This window comes from Conger conger, chromosome 7, assembly GCF_963514075.1.
Source record: "Conger conger chromosome 7, fConCon1.1, whole genome shotgun sequence".
Classification (NCBI taxonomy): Eukaryota; Metazoa; Chordata; class Actinopteri; order Anguilliformes; family Congridae; genus Conger; species Conger conger.
The window spans coordinates 31,034,842-31,057,324 of NC_083766.1; the positions used below are offsets into that span (position 1 = coordinate 31,034,842).

At 44.5% G+C, this 22,483-nt stretch overlaps 1 protein-coding gene across 1 annotated transcript; it reads left to right on the plus strand.

The window, feature by feature from the left end:
• The first annotated feature begins 906 nt into the window (after positions 1 to 906).
• Positions 907 to 22,356, plus strand: LOC133133899 (bleomycin hydrolase-like). Its single transcript, XM_061250180.1, has 12 exons — positions 907 to 1,064; positions 2,283 to 2,480; positions 2,970 to 3,079; positions 4,653 to 4,794; positions 6,140 to 6,228; positions 7,407 to 7,499; positions 9,660 to 9,815; positions 13,465 to 13,623; positions 13,912 to 13,979; positions 14,273 to 14,390; positions 16,819 to 16,888; positions 21,117 to 22,356. The coding sequence occupies exons 1-12, from the start codon at positions 1,055 to 1,057 to the stop codon at positions 21,263 to 21,265; spliced, it is 1,362 nt and encodes a 453-aa protein (XP_061106164.1). The 5' UTR covers positions 907 to 1,054; the 3' UTR covers positions 21,266 to 22,356.
• Positions 22,357 to 22,483: the final 127 nt, after the last annotated feature.

The following is a 22,483-nucleotide window of genomic DNA, read 5'->3' on the forward strand; positions in this document are numbered from 1 at the left end:
GGGGGGGGGGGGGGGGGGGGGGTCTGCTGGTTCTCAACTCAGCTTGGGTCTTGAAAATGAGATGCAGACTAGCCAATTAATGGCTATTTTAACACTTCAAACGTACCAAAAGCAGATGCCGTGCACTCCTTGATTTGAGTTTGAAGCCAATGCAGCAGGGGGCGGTATTGTACCGTCATTTGGTAACGGGACATATGTCACATACCCAAAGCCTGTTGCAAAGCAGATCGAGTATATCTTGCAATTCCACATTGCCGTTCAGTGTTAAACCGTTCCCCAGTTTAGCCTAAATGTCTTAATACCATTTGGGCTATCATGCAGACTAGTAATAATGCGAATAAACTGCCATTAATTTTAGGACATCTTTGCGTTTTACCACATTGTGAGGCCAGGTTGGAAGAATAATTGAGTTCGAAATGAAGTCGAAATGAACTCGATTGAAACAGGCGTGAGTATCTTGGGCACGTTTAAAGAAACTGGAATTAGGCGCATAGCATAAAACGAGAAACAATGCTTTTCTTAAAATTAAGTGATTCTCAAGGCTCTGTTGATTATAAACAAACATGCGTATCAGCATGACCAAGGCTGGATATTCAAAAGGAACAAAGACATCTGGCGATCAACATTTCTATTGTGAATTATACAATTTAACACTGAATCATGATTACCAACATACTTGTCTGTAAAAAGCTGCCACATTCAAATCTCCCGCCGTTACCGGTCTATACTTTTCATACACAATTTAAATGACTGCCTGTGCTTTCCATTACAAGTTTATGTAGTGCTCGATGTCCGTTAAGTTAGCGAAATACATGAGTTGAAAAAGAGCATTTCATTTCCAATAAAAAAAAAAAAATCGACAATAATCCAAACGAGTCAAGAATTGGCCTAGCTCATCGTGTAACAATATGCATTCCTATTTCCTGTTTCCGGGACAAGGATCGGACGGACTGATTGAGCCGGCTACTGAGATATAAACTTAAAATACAGACACTATCCTAGATCAGACCAGGCGACTTTTATCTGTTGAATAAGACCAATCTTCTGTGGAGCAATGGACACCGGTATGAAATATTTACTCGTCTCATTCTTCTCACATTTCACTGCCTAGGTAACTTCAAACTGTCGTATTTTGAAGCTCGGATAAATTTCTCGCAGTTACTTATGGTTCATTTAATTGGAACTTTCACCGGAACAACGTTGATGGATAATGTTTGCACGGTATTTAGCTAGCCATTTCAACCTTGCGAGTTGGTAGTTTCCACGTTAGCGAAGTACTGTACATTTTATTTCGCCGACTAGCTAACTAGCCACATGGCTAACTAGCTTGCTAGGTAGCTAGCTAGCGAGATAGTGAGTCATGGTTTAGTGGAACGACTCGATTGACAATGTTTTGATGGGTAACGGTCGATAACTAGCAAGCTGATCTACCGTTAACTACATCCTTACTCCAAGTCATTATAGGTCAGCTATATAACTTTATATTGCGAGGCCGTCTGAACTACATTTGCAATCAAGACAACAGATTGGCTATATATTTCCTAGTTCAGGCTGATCGAAGCGATAGACTTGAAACAATGCATGTCCTTTGTATGATTTGAAACTTTGATCTCCGTTTATGAACTATGACACCGTAATGACAGTCATATAGCAAGTAGCTGGTTCAGTGTAAAGTTGCAAGTCACTCTCACAACATGGGCATCTGTTCCCTTCTTTTATGTAGCAGTTTTTTTATTTTATTTTTAAGTAATCTGGTTTTGTTTTTACGTTCCCCATTTGGATTGTATCACTACGTTGGACACTGGTTCCCAAACATGAACCCACGGATTGTCGCACTTTACTCCCATCTCCCAACAGCACCGTTCACAGTATGAATAGGAAAAAAGGGCCAATGTGCATGCATGACTAAGCAATATGGCATTGAATGTTTATAATAGCACGGAGCCATTTCATGTTATAACTTATGCGAATACGTGTGATTCCACTATTTATTCCCATGACTGTTTTCTTATCTCATTCACAGTATAGGCCTAAATCTTTAAGCTGTATCTGGAATTATCTACCTATTTTTCTCCAGCTTTCTCATCTCCCGAATGTAATTCTGTTTACCGTCTAACTGCAATTCCAGCTCTCTCCCCCCCCCCCCCCCTCTCTTTCTCTCTCCCTCCCTGCCCCTGAGCCGTCACTTTTCCCTTTTATCCTCACCCACTAGGCTCCCACCTTTTTTAAAAAATTTTATGCAAATGTGAACTCCTGTCCCTCTGTTGTTCCCTCTGCGTCAGGCCTGAGTCAGGAGAAGATTTCCTCCTTCGCAAAGCGTTTCCGGGAAGAGCCACGCTACCTGCTGGCCCAGAATGTCTCCACCTGCATTGACCCACTGGAGGTTTGCCTGCACAGGCAGACAGTACAAGACACAGTGCACATCTTCCAGCACTCCATCCCAACAGAGGGAAAGCCCGTCACCAACCAGAAGAACTCCGGTACACACACTCTCACACACATAATGGTCACACAGCTAGATATCATACATACTCATATCTCGTACTGAAATGCACACAAATGTATATTTCATCTGCTTTAATGTGAGGATATTATATGTATGTAGCTGTGTACATGTTTTACCAATATGTGCTCTTGTATGTGTTGTTTCATTAGAGTGCATTTCATGCGTTTAAAACGACAGAATACATAATGAAGAGGGGAGGCAATAAAGCTGGTCTAGGCTTGCAATTTACTTTCAGGTTGAGCTCGGACTTGGACACCTCGAGGGTCTCTGTCTCTACTACATTAATTGAAAAGCTTTTCCATGCTTCTGACAACTCTGACAAAAAATACTCTCAGCTTTTAATGCACCTGTAGAGAATACAACTAACTGTTAACTGCAATCAGATATATTTTCCCCACAGTCATTCACTCACTCTTTGAAATACTGAATGTCATTTTCCTTCATTCTTTCTTCTCCACTGTAGGAAGATGTTGGATCTTCTCTTGTCTCAATGTGATGCGTCTTCCCTTTATGAAAAAGTTCAACATTGAGGAGTTTGAGTTTAGCCAGTCTTACCTCTTCTTCTGGGACAAGGTAAAGCTGCATTTGTGCACTCTTTATTCCTATAGATCTCGCAATGCTTTTTTGCTGTTTATTATTTGTATTATTATTGACTGAATATTACTTTTGCTTGTGGTCATTTGCTTGTATTTACCGTTCACAATACCTTAATATCTTTCCTTTGGCAGCAGTTTTTTTTTTTTTTTAAGGAGTAACATGGGGGTTGGTCACACTTTCACACAAGGTTTTTATATGCAATTTACACAAGAAACACAGCGAAAGTATTACATATAGTTTTTAGTTTTGGAGAAGTAAGCGTTTTAAATATATTGCCCTAATTTTCAACCGGTTGAGTCGCCTTGTTTCCTCGTCACACGAGGAGAACTACTCGTGCCTCAGTGTAACCGCTGGCCTCCAAGCAAGACAATGCAAATATTTCACTGACGTTAGGTTCACTTAAATTAGACTACCTTTTAAGGACTATTAGACTATTTCTGGTTATATTCATTTGGCGTCAGCTAGCTAGCTTGCTTTCATAAAATGACGTTATCTACCACGTTAGCTAGCTAGTTTGGGGCAACATGGCTCAGGCAGTAAGAGCAGTCGGAGGGTTGCCGGTTCGATCCCCCGCCTGGGCGGTGTCGAAGTGTCCCTGAGCAAGACGCCTAACCCCCAAATGCTCCTGACGAGCTGGTCGGGGCCTTGCATGGCAGCCAATCGCCGTCGGTGTGTGAGAGTGTGTGTATGAATGGGTGAATGGAGAAGCATCAATTGTACAGCGCTTTGGATAAAGGCGCTATATAAATGCCTGCCATTTACCATTTAGTTTGTTTTCATAAGGACTTATATATTTGTACTTTTATCAAACTTGGATAGCTAGCTTGCAAAAATTATGATTCTATTAGTCTATTAGCTTACCTTAGCTATCGATAGCTGATATGCTAAGTTAGCTAGCTTCTGAAAATTCAGTCTCCCAAGATGAGCGTGTAATCACGGAGATGGCTATGGTAACAAACGATAGTGCGTGGAAAGTGGGAGCACGGTCCATCAATCGTAGCTAATCGACTCATTACCACACCCAGACAGTTTGGGTGATCTTTTATCGTGGGAAATTTAGGCTTAGAAAAATACGTTTTAAAATACATTTAAATAACTGATTAATAAGATATATATATATATATATATAAGACAACTGGCAAGTGTCACATTCAACCACCATGTTACTCCTTTAGTGGATGACTGAATGTCAGCCTGAGTCTGTTAGTGTTCTGGTTTCTCTCTGTCGACCCATCTGTTGCATTGCTGTGTCGTTCATTGTATCTGAGCTAAAACCTCTTTTTGTGTGAGGGGGTCCTATGGCTTTTAAGCTTTCTGTTTGCATTGTGCATGGCAGTGGTCTTGCTGTCTCTCTTTTATTATTATTTATTTGTATTAATATCCTGTTTCTCTCCTGTTTGCTCCAAATTTTCTCTCTTGTCTTTGTTTTGGTCTCTTCATCCTCTTGCTTGATTTACTTGCCCACAATTGTTTTTAAATGTATGTATTTATTTATTTACTTATTTTACAATTTTTCTGTTTCCATCTAAACTCTTGCTGTCACCTCCAGGTGGAAAGGTGCTACTACTTCTTGCAGGCGTGTGTTGAGACAGCTCTGCGGAACGAGGCTGTGGACGGGCGGCTGGTCCAGTTCCTGCTGTCCAATCCTACCAATGACGGGGGCCAATGGGACATGCTGGTCAACCTCATCGGTGAGCACCCGCACTGGTGTCCTTCCTACCAGCCCCCTTTCCCAGCCACACCCCCTACTCCTCTGTCTTTCCTCTTATTGGCTGCTGCATCTGCATTGTTATTATTGGCACTTTTTTTACACCTTTTTTCTGAATTCATACCTCCAAACTTCAGAAGCCATGTCAAATGCTGAAGCACAGTGTTGCAGCTTCCTTGACTAAAGAAAATCAGAATCCCTTGATCATATCAAAATTTCCCGTGGCCATTCCATCCCAGGTTCCATCCCAGTTCCCAAACCATTATACTACCCTCACCCACCAGCAATGCTCAGTTGCCCTCTTCTAGTCACTGGTACGGGTTCATTTTGGGACATCACTTGCTGAGGCCCTGTGGCAGAAAAGGAGCTGTCCAATCTGACTACTCCCCCTCGCAGCATCCCCATCTCTCCATCTCACCCACATGAAGCCCCGATGCTGCACTATATCATATTACATCCATTCGTTTAACAGGAACTCGGAGCAAAATATAGTGTAGGGTTACATACAAGTAATGAATAACAGTGCCACATCCTGGATAACAACATGGCCAGACAGCAAGTACATATTTATCATGAATAAAGCATAATTAGCTATGCTTAACAGGGCTAATATATGATCAGTTTACATTTTGTTATACTCCTAACTATCTTAAGAAGAAGAAAAAGCGACACCATATAAAATACCATGCAGTACCTACCAGGCCACGCTAGTACAAATGGTATGCAAGTGTATTAGGCGATCGGAATGGGAGCCGAACCGAGATGCAGTCTGAAGAGGTGGGTCTTAAGTCGACCTGAAACTAGGCAATGATCCTGCTGTACAGGCAACAGTGGGAAGTTTGTTCCACCACTGGGGGGCCAGGGATTATGACTGGCAGGAGCAACTACAGAGGGTGGGGGGTAACCCGTCATCAGCCACTGAAATTGACCTGATTTTAATTAGAATTAAGTTCTGTAAGTTGTGAATGCGGTTCGAACCCCGGTCCGCCAGAGCCTCTCTGTGTGGAGTTTGCGTGGGTTTCCTCCGGGTACTCCGGTTTCCTCCCACAGTCCAAAGACATGCAGGTTAGGCTGATTGGAGAGTCTAAATTGCCCGTGGGTATGAGTGTGTGAGTGAATGGTGTGTGTGCTCTGCGATGGGACTGGCGACCTGTCCAGGGTGTATTCCTGCCTTTCGCCCAATGTATGCTGGGATAGGCTCCAGCCCCCCTGCAACCCTGTTCAGGATAAGCGGGTTAAGATAATGGATGGATGGATGGATGGAAGTTGTGAATGCAGAAGTCATCTTTAAGGTGTATTTCTTTTCTTTGTTTTTTTACGTTCGGCAGAAAAATATGGAGTCATCCCAAAAAAGTGCTTCCCTGAGTCTCACAGTTCGGAAGCCTCTCGAAGAATGAATGACATACTCAATCACAAGGTGGGTTGGAGTGGATTTCTGCGTGTTCAGAGCTGTTGCAGTAAAGCTGGGGTCGCAGAAGTCATCGGTGTCACGGATTCTGTGGTTTCTTTTTTTGTCATGTTTTGGCAGTTCCACGATTTCCTCCATTTTTAGTGTTTTCCGTGATTTTGGCACTTTTGAATGATAACTCGACCTCAATGTTAGCCTTAGTGTTATTTGTACACATTTTAACAATATTGGCAAATGCTGGGAGAAACAAAGTTCAACAATGTTTGCAGATTCTGGAATGCGCTGGGATCAAGATTTATTAAATCACTCTTATATTTGTCAAAGCAGGATATCCCTAAGCATTATAATTCAACAAATGTTTGTTATCTTTATCAGTTACCAGTAACTTTAAAAGGAAAGGCTTGTAAATTTGGCATTATCTTTGTGCTCCATCATTATTTACCGCCTCATTTTATTTTCACCCCCCTTATCACTAATATTTTTGCTCTTGTTTTTGTCTGCCGGTATACCGCCTGATAGGAGCACTGTATATCTAGCATAATGGAATGGAGGCCACCGTTACCTCTATGACCCAGTGTCATACTTGTCCATGTGAAGCCGTAACTACATTCTGGCTCAGTAACTTCACAGGAAATTCCTGCATCCTGTGCATAAAACTAAAACCAACATCTAGTCCTCACCAAGTCCAACCATACATAAATATGTCCTCAAGTCCTTCACAAAATTAAGACAACATGCAGAAGTCACATGTGAAAAAGTGCACCTATACTGCTTCCATATCAATTAAGAAAGTAATTGGAACCAGATTCTGCCAATCAAGTGCTCACAGTTAGTTGATCATCAGCTTTTACAGAAGCTGCTTCTTAATAAGGGATTCTATAACTTTAACCAAGCAGGACAGTTTAGAAATAAGGAAATAATTATTTAGGTCACTAGGATTGCCACCCTTGGTAGCACATGCACAGCTTTCCATACTTCAGGTATGACACCTGAGAGAAAGGTGAGATTAAAAATAGGAGTCAGGGCCTCTGCAATCAGAGAAGCAGAAAGGCAAATAAAATATGGGTAGGCACTGTTCACAGTGCTTTCAACACAGCATAGTGTGCTTTAACTTGACTGAGTGTTTGGTGGACCAGAGTGCTGCATTCACTGTCACTGTGGCACTTTAACACGGTTGTGTGTTTCAGCTGAGGGAATACTGTGTCCGACTGAGGAATATGGTGGCCAGCGACTCCACGAAAGCAGAGCTGACCGAAGCCATTGATACCATGATCGAGGAGGCGAGTACTGTCCCCGGTTTGTTTGTATGTGTATGTTGTGAGTTAACCCTTATGCAACAAATGTGTATTTAAAAGTATACTGTATCATAAATTATAATGGATTTCAGTATATCAAGACTCTCCGAAAAAGAAAAAAAAAATTCCCAATATATTGTCAGCCTTGCTTAATACACTCTGTTGATTATACTATGCCCTACTGAAAAAACTCTCTATACAATGACGCCAGTGGGTGGAGCAGTGTGGCTGTGTGTCTCCCTGTACCCAGTGGCCTTTAGCGGGGTGTGTTCCTGTGCGACAGAACTGTAATAAGCCGGGCTAAGAAGCTGATTGTAGAGCAAACAGAGCCCGCAGCCCTTCCTGCCCCTGTCTCGTCACACTTATTGTTTCCGTGTTTACCCCCGACACCGGCGAGGCTGTCGATCATCGGCCGGTCAACAGGAGTCGCCCAGGCTGCCGCACCGTTAAACCGGCCGCCGCCGAGTTCGCGTGCCTTCTGTGTCAACACGGCCCGGAAGTCTCCACGGCGTCTCCCTCGGCCCGACCCGGCCGCCCGCCGTACAAGCGCCGCGGCACCGCTACAGAACGCCTCTCTGTGGGGCAGGGAGTGTCAATAATGCATAATGGGCTCAAACACGCGTGTGTGCATGGCCGCTCATTTTGTTTGTCTCTGGTTTTACGTGACCAGGGGTAAACTCGGGAGAAAGGCGGCTCTGGTTTTTAACCGCTAAACCTGTAAAGTGCTACATGAAGGACTGGGTGGCTGGCACACAGGTCTTGATTAAAGGATGATTATCCTCATCTGGGCTTTGTCTGAGAGGCCTGTTCAGGGCGAGGGGGGGGGGGGGAGGGGGGCGCAGGCTGGAGTTTAATAAGGTGTGCCGTGTGCAACAGTCTGGAGGGTGGGGGGGCATGAGACCGGGAGAACTGGAGAAAACCGGACCGGGGAAATGCCTTCCGCCCCTCCTTCAATTGTAGTGCCCCTTTTGGACTACCGTTTCTCTCTCTCTCTCTCTCTCTCTCTCTCTCTCTCTCTCTCTCTCTCTCCCTCTCCCTCCCTCCCTCCCTCCTTGTTTTAACCCAACAACCTCTGATTCCACAACCCCTTCCGGTACCCCCTATCCTGAATTATCCTTTGACCCCTTTTAATGCACCAGGAGGCGGTGCTGTAAGTACATCATTTAAAAAAAAAGCGTACCATGTTTCTCATCTTCCTAAAGGTAATAATGGATGATTGGCTTGATCCTGGGGATCGTGGGGGATGAGGTTGTAATTGAAAGCTGGGAGCTGAGAGGCGAAAGGGGGCGAGGGCAGCAGATGCTCATGTCTATGCTCCTCCTGTATGTGGAGCTGTTCCCCGTTCACCAATCGCCTCCTGGCCGTACCTGCTCCGTCCAGAACTGCCCACCAAGAAACGTGCATTCATTACCCCGGATCCCAGCGGCTGAAAGTTCAGTCCTTTCTTTCTTTCCTCTCCCTTCAGTACAGAAAAGAAAAAAACAACAAATGTTTTCTCACAATTGGAATGCTCCTGAGACTAATTTGAAGTGCAGCATCGGCTCCGTTAGAAGCCCCAGACGCCAAAAATAATTACATCCATTTTCGCCCTGGACTTTACAAAAATATTATGGAAGTCAATGGGAAGCCCCATAAACCTAGCCCCGTGCGTGTGTGGGTGAGAGGCAGAGAGTGACAGCATATCTACAGGATACGTGTTCCTGTTTTTGACTCAAAAAAACAATCAAAAACAAAACACTTGATTTACATCTGCCTGATATGATGACCTGCAAGGACAGGTTACAATTATAGTATTTTCGCCAGAATAGCAGGATTACGAGTCCGTGAGCCTCGAGCTTACGGGTGGAAGAAAAGGAGGAAATTCCTCCAGGGGCTGACGCTCCATGTGAGCAGCCAGCGCACCCTCGCAGCAGGGGCTGATGCTCCATGTGAGCAGCAGGCGTTATGCGGACGGGGCCTCTGACCAGGCATCCGCCGGAATGCCTGCTCCAAACCCGACTGCGTTTGTACACGTGGGGGGCGGTTGCCGGGTCGAGCCGTGCTGATGGTGTACGTGATGGTGGGCCGGGTTGTGCTCATTGCTTCCACTGGTGTGTGTGTGTGCACATTTATGCATGTTGTTCACACTTGTTTTTTTGTGTTCAGGTCTTTCGCGTGGCCAGTGTGTGCCTGGGCAGTCCCCCCGAGACCATCTGCTGGGAGTACAGAGACAAGGACAAGAACTTCCACCGAATGGGCCCCCTCACGCCCCTGGAGTTCTACAGGGAACATGTGAAGCCCCTCTACAACATCCAGGAAAAGGTAGAGCACCCTCGATTAGGGGTGTGAACGGCTAAACGTTAACCAATCTTTTTTTTTTGGTGAAATTGTACGTTCATCACCAGGCGTATTATTGCGGTTCTGAACTAGCAAAGGACTAGCTTCAGTATTTCAAGCAAACCGCCATTTCAGGGGGTTTAAAATGCAAACCGGGAATTGAATGCTACAGTATTAGATTTATCAAATAATTTCTGTTGCTGTTGGTTGACTTATGGCTTCTCATGACGTTATGTTTCTTAAGGTTCACAGAACATCCATATTTTTGTTGACGCGCAAATTCAAACTAACGGCAAACTGAACGTAGCCTTCCACTATGCTGTGTCTACATCCACCTTGCACATCCCCTCCCAGTCCTTGGATATCTGACGCCCACCGTACCTCCAGGGCCAGCCTCCGTGCAGCGGAGAGGAAGTGGGGCAAATCCAGAGACCCTTCAGTTCTCACAACTTACCAGTCTCTCCTGGCGGCATTCTCTTCCGCTGTCACTGCCGCCAAAGTGAAATACTATCAAACACAAATTCAGAACTCCACTTCTAACCCCCGGAAACTGTTCTCTATTTTCACCTCTCTCCTCAACACACCGCCTCCTCCACCTCAGTCCTCCTCCGCTGCTGATTTTTTTAGTTGAGACGGTCACAGACATCCACAGATCCTTTGCAACCACCACCTCTGTGCCCTTCCCCCCCCTCTAGGCCTATCCCTTCCTTTTCCACTTTCTCTCCCCTTACAGACTCTGATGTTTCTCAGCTCCTGCTCTCCCACCGCCCTACAACCTGTGCCCTTGACCCTATCCCCTCTTCTCTTCTCCAGACTATCACACCTGACATTCTCCCATTTATCACCTCCCTTGTCAACTCCTCCCTGTCTTCTCCAAGAGGGCCTACATCACCCCGCTGCTAAGAAAGCCTACTCTGGCTCCCTCCATCATCCAGAACTACCGCCCGGTATCTCTTCTAAAAATCTAAAACCATAGAACGAGCCGCTTCTAGTCAACTTTCTTCTTTCTTTTCTGACAACAACCTGCTAGACCCCCATCAGTCTGGCTTCAGATCTGGCCACTCGACAGAGACCGCGCTCCTCTCCGTCAGTGAATCACTCCATGCCGCACAAGCAGCCTCCCTCTCCTCTGTCCTCATTCTTCTAGATCTGTCTGCTGCCTTCGACACTGTGGATCACTCCATACTCCTGTCCTCCCTGTCAGCAACGGGGATCTGTGGCACAGCCCTGGACTGGATTTAGTCCTACCTCTCTGATCGCTCCTTCCAGGTTGCCTGGGCTGGTACGGTATTGACACCTCGGCCCCTTGCCACAGGAGTTCCCCAGGGCTCCGTCCTAGGCCCGCTTCTTTTTTCTCTTTACACTCGTTCCCTTGGCCCTGTTATCACTGCACATGGTCTATCCTACCACTGCTATGCGGACGATACCCAACTCTTCATCTCATTCCCACCATCTGATACACAGGTTTCAGCCCGTATCTCTGCTTGCCTGAGTGACATCCAGAGCTGGATGGACAACCACCATCTAAAGCGCAACCCCGGTAAGACTGAAATTATATTCATCCCTGCTATTACCTCTCCCTATCTGGATCTCTCCATTTCCCTAGGGGATACCACACTTACGCCATCAGCCTGTGCAAGGAACTTTGGCGTGGTGATGGACAGCAGACTGTCCCTCTCCGAGAACATTGCGGCGGTGACCCGTTCATGCAGGTTCTTCCTATACAACATACGGACAATCTGCCCCTTTCTCACCCTCTACTCGACCCAGCTCCTGGTCCAAACGATGGTTTTGTCCTGCCTGGACTACTGCAAGTCCCTCTTGGCTGGCCTCCCAGCGTCCGCCATCAGACCCCTCCAACTTATCCAGAATGCAGCAGCTTGTCTCGTCTTCAACCTTCCCCAATACTCACGTCACCCCCCTTGCTTACTTCCCTCCACTGGCTGCCTGTCATGGCTCGCATCAAATTCAAAACATTGGTGCTAGCCTTCCAAGCAGTTAAGGGGTCTTCCCCAGCTTACCTCCAAAAATCAGACCCTACACCCCTGCCAGACCTTTTCGTTCAGCCTCCACATGCCGCTTGGCACCTCCCCCTCTCCGAACTTCCACCTCACTCTCACGACTACTGTCTGTTCTGGCTCCACGGTGGTGGAACGAACTCCACGTTGAGGTCAGAACTGTAGAATCTCTTCCCATCTTCAAGCGCAAACTGAAGACGCACCTCTCCCTGTCCCTCCCTACCTCCTTGTAAACCTTAATTGTTGTCTTTCTGTGATTTACTTTCTGTGTATCAGGATGTTTTAGTTTGGCTAGTTAAGGGGTAAGTTCATACATTTGTGTGCTGCGGTTTGTTAAAACCTTTAAAAAAAAAAAAAAATCTAATCAAATAGGCCCTGGTCCTTATCTTTGTTGTGCAGGTAGCAGTTGAAATTGTACTTCCCTCTAATGTCTTTCAGCGCACTTATCCCTGGTTATGCACCTTGTTGTACATTGCTCTGGATAAGAGCATCTGCCAAATGCCATTAATGTAATGTAATGTAATCAACATAAAAACAAACAAAGCAATACATAATTGGACAAATGTTGCACAAAATATTACAATACGCTGTTTGCATTCAGTCCACAAGCTACAGTTTTACAAGCAAGCAATCTGCGGCCATTTTAGAGGTTTAAGAATGTAAACACTGCATGGAATTGAATGCTACAGTACTATAGTTGTCAAATTATTTCTGTGTTTTAAATCTGTAGTTGTTATTTCACTTATTCTATGGCGTTTCTTCATCTGTGTTTATTTGTTGACATGCAAATTCAACTACCTGCAAACTGAACTTCGCTTTCCACTATGCGATATCTACATAAAGATAAATAAAGCAATACGTTGTTATTAGGCTATTTATCCATCAGATATTTAAAGTGAAAATTCCCTGTTTCAGCGAGAAATGGACACGTTAATCTCACCACCATGATTGTCCTGCGCCATATAAAATGCACTGGCATATAAAATGCAAGTTTACCATTACATAAAAATACATCCAATTGTACCGAGACCTGTATTGGCATGAAAGTAAAATCATTAAACCCTTCACCTATGGTGAAATAGACCCGGTGTTATATCAGGAAATATTGCGTGACCATAAAAGTTTGAGTGCACAACCCCATCTTGAACAAAGTTGTTAACAGCAGCATATTTACAAATTTTATGCCAATCAAGTCTATCAGGCAGAAGCCATAGGAAAGAGGGATGGAAAACATGACGAATTATCATTTTAAGTGATGCATAAACTACAGGAATTTCTACAGATTTCTGCAACTGAGGTTACACTGCACAATCTCAATCTAAATGTAAATATTAATTTGGCAATTAGGCTGACTTACAATGTTGACATTTAACTATTGAGGTGGCCCAAAATAAAGTTTGAAAATGCAATAAAATGTCTCAGTAATCCTGTCAAAAAGCCGTCATAAGCAGTATCGGTTAGCCGGTTAACAGTTTAAAAAATTGAATGGTAACCGGTTACAAAAACTGATGATTTGTCACATCCCTACCCTCGATAGCAGCCGTGGCTCGTCTCCTCCTCTGTGTCAGTCAGTGTGGCTGGGTTTGAGCTCTGTGCCCACTCCGTGCCCACCGTAGGTCTGCCTGGTGAATGACCCCAGGCTCCAGAACCCCTATGGGAAGATGTACACTGTGGAGTTCCTGGGGAACATGGTGGGCGGCCGAAAAACGCTCTACAACAACCAGCCCATACAGCTGCTGAAGCAGACCGCAGCCAACTCCATCAAGGAGGGAGAGGTGCGTGCGTGCGTGCGTGTGTGTGCGTGCGCGTTTGTCTGCACGCGCGTGCGTGCGTGCGTGTGCGCGAACGTGTTCATAAGGGTGTCAGTTTTTGTATATCTCTGTGTGTATTTGTCTTCTCCTGTTCGTGTGTGTGTACGTGTGGTCTGGGCAGTCCATGTATAAGCACTGCGTTCGACCGATGGTTTTGTCAGGCTGCTCCAAGCGAGTGCTGTCGTCGTCCCTTTATCTCCTTGTGTAATTTTGTTTGAAGTGTGTGTGTGTGACGCGTGTTCTCTCCTGCAGGCTGTGTGGTTCGGCTGTGACGTGGGGAAGCACTTTCACGGCAAACTGGGCATCAATGACATGAACGTGTGAGTATCCATCTGTCATTACCTTTTGTGAGCCAATCTGATATCCACCCAGTCTTAAAAACCAGTGTTTTTTTTTTTTTTTTTTTTCTTCTTGCAATTTTTGAACAGATATCCTTTACATCTGCTTTTAGCTGCACCTCGCCTGTGTATGTTCCTGCATTTTATTGTCTGGGTAAATTTGCTGTCTTGATGACGGTGTGTCTGTATCTGTGAGTCCTGTTTGCTCGTCTGTCTGTAACGCTTGTCAGCATTCCTTTCTCTTTCTCGCCCCCTCTCTGATTGGCTGGCACCAGGTTTAACCACGAGCTGGTGTTTGGGGTCTCGGTGAAGAATCTGTCCAAGGCAGAGAGGCTGATATATGGGGATTCTCTCATGACCCACGCCATGATCCTCACTGCAGTTACAGACAAGGTACTGAGCACAAACAAGCTGGGGTAATAAGGGTAATAAGCGGAGAGGGAGAGGAGGGGGGACTGAACACTGAGCAGCCTGTAGTGGCTAAGGTACATGCCTGGGGCCTGGAAGGTTGGTGGTTCAAGTTGCCATGATAAGATCTGCACACCTTGAGCAAGGTTCATAACCCAGCATTGCTCCAGGGGGGGATAATCACCTGCTTAGTCAACTGTACTCAGTGAAGCAGAATAATGAACAGAGTGAGGATTCGGATTTGGGCGAGACTGCGCGAGACTACTTCAGCCGAAAGCTGAAGCTGGACCTCCCACAGGCTCCTTTTCATTTCCAGTTTCAGTCTGTGAAGTCCGACCCCATTTGCTCTCAACGAGGAACTGCGTTCTCCTTTTTCCTTTTAGAATCACTGTCTGTTTCCCCCATAATAGGTTCTCTCTGTCTGCAGAGTTTCCCACATGTCTAACCTTAGCAGCTGCACAGTGTGTACTGTATAGTTTAAGGCAGAAGGCCTGTTTTGAGTGTTAGCGAAATTGCTGAAACAGATCCACAGTAAAACAACAATATACTTGAGTTTAACTTTCGTATTTATTTGCGAAGAAATAACAGAAAGTGAGAGAACTTGCCAGCTTTCTGATTTGAATCAGACATAGTAAGACTCTTATATACACTTTTCAGTACACTGACCCAGAAGGGGGGGCTTTACCAAAACAAAAAGATATAAAGCTGGCCACTAACATTTATCAGTATTTTGTCTTCTGATTACCCCTTGTTGACCTTGCTGTAAGACCGGAATGTGCTAGCTACCCCCTTCTAAGAGAAGCAGAGATATTAAGGTCACAGGTTGTCTTGTCTGCTGGGAGAGAGACAGAGAAAGACTCACACTTGATTAAAAATAACCTTTTATTTCTAAATTATGTGATTGTCTTAACACACATTGTCAATTAATAATCAATTGAGAAAATGACCCTTACATGAGTTACTTGCTGTTTACCTAGCAAACAGCTGGTAGCTCAGACAAGCTACCAGCACTAGCTGGTTGACCAGCTCATAACCAGCTTTATTACCAGCTTGGCCATTGAGCAGACCTTGTTTATATTACATTACATTACATTATAATTACTTAACAGTCACTGTTGGGCTCAGTCCAAAGGTGTATTATTACCAAGACGGTTAAGGTTTGCCAAGCACAAGCCAACAATTGGTGGTGGAAACAAAAATTAAATACAATGACCCCACTTACCTTTTTTGCACAGCTATACCAAAAACATTACCATCGCAAAAGGAAATCCTAAAAACTGTCAACAGTGCCGTAACCGCCAGATCCTACAGCGTGACCTACTGTGAAACCATGACACCGTAAAACAACCGTACACTGCAGTGCCTTCAAGGGTGAGGAAAAGGTCAAGTCGAGGGACTTGGTTGGATAACATTCAATCACTCTGTATCAGTCAGCACTTATACAACAGCAATTTATTCTTGTTGTACTTCATAAAAAAAACTCTGAAAAATGATTCCCCAACAGAACTTGATTGTGAGTTGTGGGGGTGGCACTGTCCGCTTGTCTGTCCGAATATCCTCAGCATAATCTGTGTGTACAGTATGACCCAATAGCCTGAAAATATACTAGCAGGGTAACGTTACTAGATTTAGTTTCTTCAGAATCCGTTCTCGACCTCTTCCTGAGAGGTACAAATGAACAAGGTGCCATTTGCTGTGTGTTCTCAAACCAGCTCGCGGAAATTTCACGGACAATGTCTAATATTTGGGCCGTAGATAAGTAATCGCTATTTAAGAAGGGCTTAAACACCCCAGATCGGAGGTTAGCACAGCTCAGACTACCGCGGCTATGTTTGCTCTCCTTGTCCATAGGAACACAGTTTCGGGCAGCAGCTCGCTGTTTATTTTCTTATACAGGGAAGCCTGAAACCGCTCGCCTTCGGGAAAGAGTTTGTACAGCTGTAGGTTCGTCAGAGCGGGCGGCTTTGGGCGGGCGCGGGGGTGGGGGAGCGCCCAAACGGACAAGGCCTGTCAAATCCCTGCTAAAAAACAAAAAACAAAGAAAAGGTTTTCAAACAGCTGGCAGTTGGTTGACCAGTTCAGACCAGCTCCCAGCTCGACCTCAAGCTAGGTTTTGGAACAGCTTGTCGGAGCTACCAGCTAGTGCTACCAGACTAGCTCATACCCAGCGAGACCAGCTTATGACCAGCTTGACCAGCTTAATTTTCTACAGCAGGGCTGGCCTGCTGGGTTCAGCTGACACTGACGCTTTCTCTCTGTTTCCCTGTCCCTCTCTCACTTTATCCACCTTCCTTCTGTCTTCCTCTCATTTCTCCCTCTTTCCCTTTCTCGGTCTTCCTGTCTTTCACTTTCTTGCCCTCTCCCTTGTGCTTTCTCATTTCTCTTCTTTCTGTTCCTTCCCTCTGTCCCTCAGGATGGGAAAGAAGGGGAATACGAGAAGTGGAGAGTGGAGAACTCCTGGGGAGACGACCGTGGGAACAAAGGTGAGGTCGGAAAAAGGACAAGTGAAGTTTTGAAGGGCCGGATCCCGCTCTCCGAGGCCCAGGGAGCTCCGTCTCATTGTACTGTACTTATATGGGGCTCATTTTCCCTCTCTTCACCTGCTCTGGCAGCATGGAATGTTCTAGAGAATAATGTTCACTCCTGTTCTGCCCCCCCAATCTCAATCATGGCCCGATTTGAGGAGTAGCTCTGGCATTGTTCTGTTCTCTAGCTGACCTCATGGGAGAATGGAATGGAAAATAATCTTTTTTTCTATTTTTTTTATTTATTTCATTCCGTTAAATGTTTTCTTTTTATGTGTCTTGAAGGTTAGGTACGTGTGTGTGTGTGTGTGTGTGTGTTTATGTTTCTTTAAGTTTGTTGATGTTTGTGTGCCTTGAATCGTGTTTCTTTGTTTGTTTGTCTCAGGCCCTGGTGAGTTCAAGTTCTGGTCCTGGCTTGATTGAACTACTCCCGCTCCAAAATTTGACCCAAAAAATGTGAATTAAAACAAATAATGTAGCAGCCAGGAGTAGTAAGCAGGCAGGGAGTTTAAACTGCTTGTTTTCCGGTGGGCCAGAAAGAGAGAAGCACATGTAAGCATGCTGCAAGTTTGTGCTCGTCTCATTTCATATCCGTTCCAACTTCTACCCCAGGAGAGTGCGGTACTATGTGCCTGACCCTACTGAGCATGGCCTAGAACCAGCACGAGTGTGTACAGGCTGTTCCAGTCAGGAGTGTAACTGGGCGTATTTTGGGGCGAGCAGATAACTGAGGCCCCACAGTCCAGGGACCGTAGGCCTTCAGCTCTGTTGACTGTGGCCCCAGACCTAGTCATCCGTGAAAGACACACAAAGCATTCTTCCCTTGTTTCAATCCCATACTGTTAATCTGCAGTTGTACAAAGAGGAATGATAACAAACAACCCCCTCAGCCCTTGCCTGTTTCCTGCGAATCAAAAACTGAGTCGTTTGCATGATCGGATCCAGGGCAAATAAAATATGGTTTAATGACTATATCACTAATATACGTGGAGACTATAATGAGTGTTTTCTGTGGATTAGTATGTCTTGTGTGCATGTGTGCGTGTGGCCAGTTGCCAGTGAAGAAAAGAGTAAAAACAACAAACAGGAAGGCTAGAATGGAATTGTGTTTTGTGTGAGGCTTTCTGTATGAGGGAAAAGCCAGATGCTTTCACACTATCCTGCCCTGGTTATATTTTGTAGATGCTTATCCTGCGCGCCAAACACCTTCATTTCCAATTACCTTGCTCATGGGCACAGTGGCAGTGCCCCACCTCAGAATGAAACCTGCAAACACTTGATTTGAAGGCCCAGTTCCTTCTCTACACTTACGGGAGTTATTCTTGTACTCAACAACTAAACTTCACTGCCACCTTGAAGCAGGCAGCTAAAACACTGAATACAGGTTGCATTCTTTTGTGAAGTGTTTTTTGGTAACACTTCACAATAAGGTTCTGTGAATTGGCATACATTAGTTATTAGTAACTACATTAGTTATTGCCAATTCTTATTGGGATGTAAAAGTCAGTTAATGTATTTGTTAATCGTTGACTAATTATTACTAACTTCATCCTAGGGTTTGCTATGTATAAATATCATGTAACAAATACGTTAATACATTAGTTAACAACTAACTAGCGAATGAAAAGATAATTTAAAAATTAATGTCCATTAATTGAATGTCATTAATTCATGTTAACAACTACATTAGTTAATATAGTTAATATAATGCCAAATACAACCTTATTGTAAAATGTGACCTTTTTTTAAGGTTTACCCGTCCTTGTCATTTCCAAGTAACCTTTACATAATGCAGAAATTCTTCCCACAGCCTTTACAGTCTGTAGGGTTTACAGGCAGTCACGTTAAGCAGCAAAAACCTGTATTTGACCAGTGGTTCTCCAACTTCCCCATCTTTTTAACCACTTTGAGAAAATCTCTGTGACTACTTCTTCTTTTCTTCTCTCCGATATCTAGTGTTTAGCAAAACCTTCCTCGGTTCCTCTTAGGACCCACCTTTGGGAACAAGTGGGTGGGAATTCACTGCATCAGCAAAATGCAGAAAGGCCATAGCAATTGTCACAAGTTTCAGTTTGGTCTCGGTGCCCACACACTTGTTTGATCAAAAAGATTAAATTTATGCTATGTACATATTTGTAAGTACATTGCTAAAAAAACTAATAATGAACTTTGAGCTCATACTAATCTGGCAGTTCATAGCTGAAACTCGGTGAGGTGTGTGAGTGAATGCAGTAGAAAATAAGGAATTATGAAATGCTGCTTGTGTAGTTTTAATGGAATAACCATTGCCATTGTTGCCAGGAAACTAGTTATTTTGGCTTTTTGCCAACTTCAATGTTGCTCAAATTCACTGGGTGACAAGTATTATGGATATGGAACCTTTGTGTGTGTATTTATGTGTACATATACACTCACTGAGTACTTTATTAGGAACTTATTCATGTGATTATCTAATCAGCCAATCGTGTGGCCGTGGTACAATGCATAAAATCATGCAGGTTATAGGTGAGGAGCTTCAGTTAATATTCACATCAACCGTCCGCTTGGCGAAAAAATTTATTTAAGTGTAAATAACCACACATTACAACTGTATGCAGAAGAGCATCTCTGAACACACAACACGTCAAACCTCTAAGTGGATGGGCTACAGCAGCAGAAGACTTGAGTCTAAAAAATAAGTCTAAGTGCTCACTGAGTGTATACAGTGCCGTGAAAGTATTTTTCCCCTTCCTGATTTCCTCTCCTATTGCATATTTGTCACACTGAATATTTTCACATCTTTAGATGAAATGTAATATTAGACAGAGAACCTGAGTTCTCATTAAAACATTTTTTAATTAATGTGTAATTTATTCAACACCTTCTTATCCAGCACATTGTTGAATTGATGCCACAAGGAATTCAGGTTGATGGGGGCAAAGGGAGGTCCTACCTAGCACTAGAAAGGTGTACCTAATATATGGTGTGTGTATATATGCACTTTATGAGGTACACTTAGTTGGTACCTTGTAGGACCTCCAGATCAGCATGGATTGGCTTCAACAAGGTGCTGTAAACATTCTTTAGGGATTTTGGTTATTGCCGACTCGATGCCGTCATGCAGTTCCTGCAGACCTTTCGGCCACACATTCACGCTGCGGTCCTCCCGTTCCGCCTGATCCCAAAGGTGCTCTATTGGACTGACTGAGTAAACTGAAGTCACTCTTCAAGGAACAACCCTGAAGTGATTTTTTTGCTTTGTGATATGGTGCATTGTCCTGCTGGAAGTATCAATTTGAATACACTTGGTCAGTAGCGATGCTTATCCAAATGATGCCCAATTGGTGTTACCGTAAGGGGCTTAATGTGTGCCAAGAACCTTCCTCTCACCATTACACCAACCAGCTTGCACTGTTCACGAGGCAGGATGAATCCATGGGTTTATGTTGTTAACGGCAGAATTCTGACCCTGCCGTCAGCATTTTGCTGCAGAAATCAAGATTGGTCAGATCAGACAACATTTATTTTACATTTTTGATCCAGTTTTGCGACCGCCTCATCCTCCTGTTCTTAGCTGATAGTATGGATCTCGATGTGGTCTGCTGCTGCATCCGCTTCAAGGTTTGACATGTTGTGCATTCTGAGAAGTCCTTCTGTGCAACACTGCTGGAAAAAAGCTTTCATATGTAGCCTTTGTCAGCTTGAATGTTCACCTCATGACCGCTTTTGTTTTTGGCCACAGAGCTGCTACTTGTTGTTTTTTTGTTTTTTTATCACACCATTCTTTTTAAACTCTGGAGGCTGCAGTGCTTAATTCCCAGGAGAGGATTAACTAATTTTCTGAGATGCTGGAATCACAACAGGCAACCCATGGTTGAAGTCTCTTGGATCACTTTTCTTGCCCATTCTAATGATTGGTCAAACAAAACAATTTACCATTTTACCATGCCTGCATGCCTTATATATTGAGTTGCAGCCACATTATTTGCTTTTTGGAGGAGCAGGCTATCTGCATGAATGGGCAGGTCTATCCAATAGAGTGTATACCCATGCAAGTCTTGACAATATAAGTGTATTTTCAGTCTGTAAGGGACACCATTTCATTCTCACCATTATGGTATTACAGATGCTGACCTAGGTTGATGTACCTTATCAGGTATTTCCCTGGTGGAGCTTGCCATAATGGTTTCCCTCTCCTCCCCCACAGGTTATCTGATCATGACTGATGATTGGTTCTCAGAATATGTATACGAGGTTGTGGTGGACAAGAAGTTTGTCCCAGAGGAAGTCCTGGAAGTGATGAAACAGGAGCCCGTTGTACTGCCTGCTTGGGACCCAATGGGAGCCCTTGCGTAACCTCGGAAACAGAGGATGCTGCCCTGCCGTGATCTCAGCCCTGGTCTGTGTGACTCCGCCCCATCTCTCTCTGGGTTTACCCTCATGGACAATGGACTGTTCTACACAAAGTATTTTTTAAACTGGAATTGGTCTCTACAACCCTCCTTTTGCAATGTCAGTCTCTCCATCTGTTGTTTCACGCATTTCTTAATTGCAGTTCTGTTACTCATCCAACAAGACATGTTTTTTATTGTGTGCTGCTTGCCTGCCCCCCTGCCCACCCCCCACCCCCCCCCCCCAAAAAAAAGGATGTGCGTCAGTGCGGTTGATGTTCAGTCACAAGGTGGATATTTTCATTACAACAGAACACACAATCCTTTTTCCATCCGCTACACTACACGTCTCCTTGCTTTGCTGGGATCAACGAGAGACGGGCAGCACGTAGTGCCAAGTGTGGCGCGGGTGATTTTGTCATGCACATAGGATGAGAGTGACCAGACCGGGTCTCCCTGCTGTTATTATGCAGGCCATTTATTTGGCAGACCCACTTACCCAGAACGTCTCGCAAATCCATCATGGTGAGACATGTTGTACGCAGGAGCAGTCTCAAGCGAAATAATACAAGGTACATCCTAGCCAGTGACCCCAGCTGAGTCTTAACTAATAGCAATGACGGGATATGGACCATATTAATTCTCAAACATACTTCTTAATGATGAAAACGCACAAGTGGCACGGAAAAACCTAGTCGCTGCCCTCCAGTGACGCCAGTTTCACGTACACTCGTACATAAACCAAACCAAACTTTGTCCCAGTCTGTTATTTCTATATGGTTTGCACAAATGCTCCCTTTTCCCTCCTGGCACACCTCCCAGCTCTGTGAGCTGTCCTTCATTGCCATTCCTCTCAGTAAAGCCAAGTGGTCAAACTCGACAGTGGAGAGAGGTGTGTGCACGTGCACACATATGTATGTGTCCTCATGTTGAGTCAAGTCAGACAGCGGTAGGAGATGCAGAATGCATATTAAAGTGGCATGTACAGACCTCTGCAACTATTGTATGTAGTTTTTGGAGAAAAAAAAAAAACGTATAAAGCCCTTCAGTAATTTCTGTGTTTGGTTGTCTCGCTTCCCTGGAGTGTGATCCCTATTGACATGATGAAGTGAGTGCATGCACTACAAGGTGTCTTCTGTCACATCGTTTCTTTTTTTTCAACCAGGTTGGCCACTGGAGAATG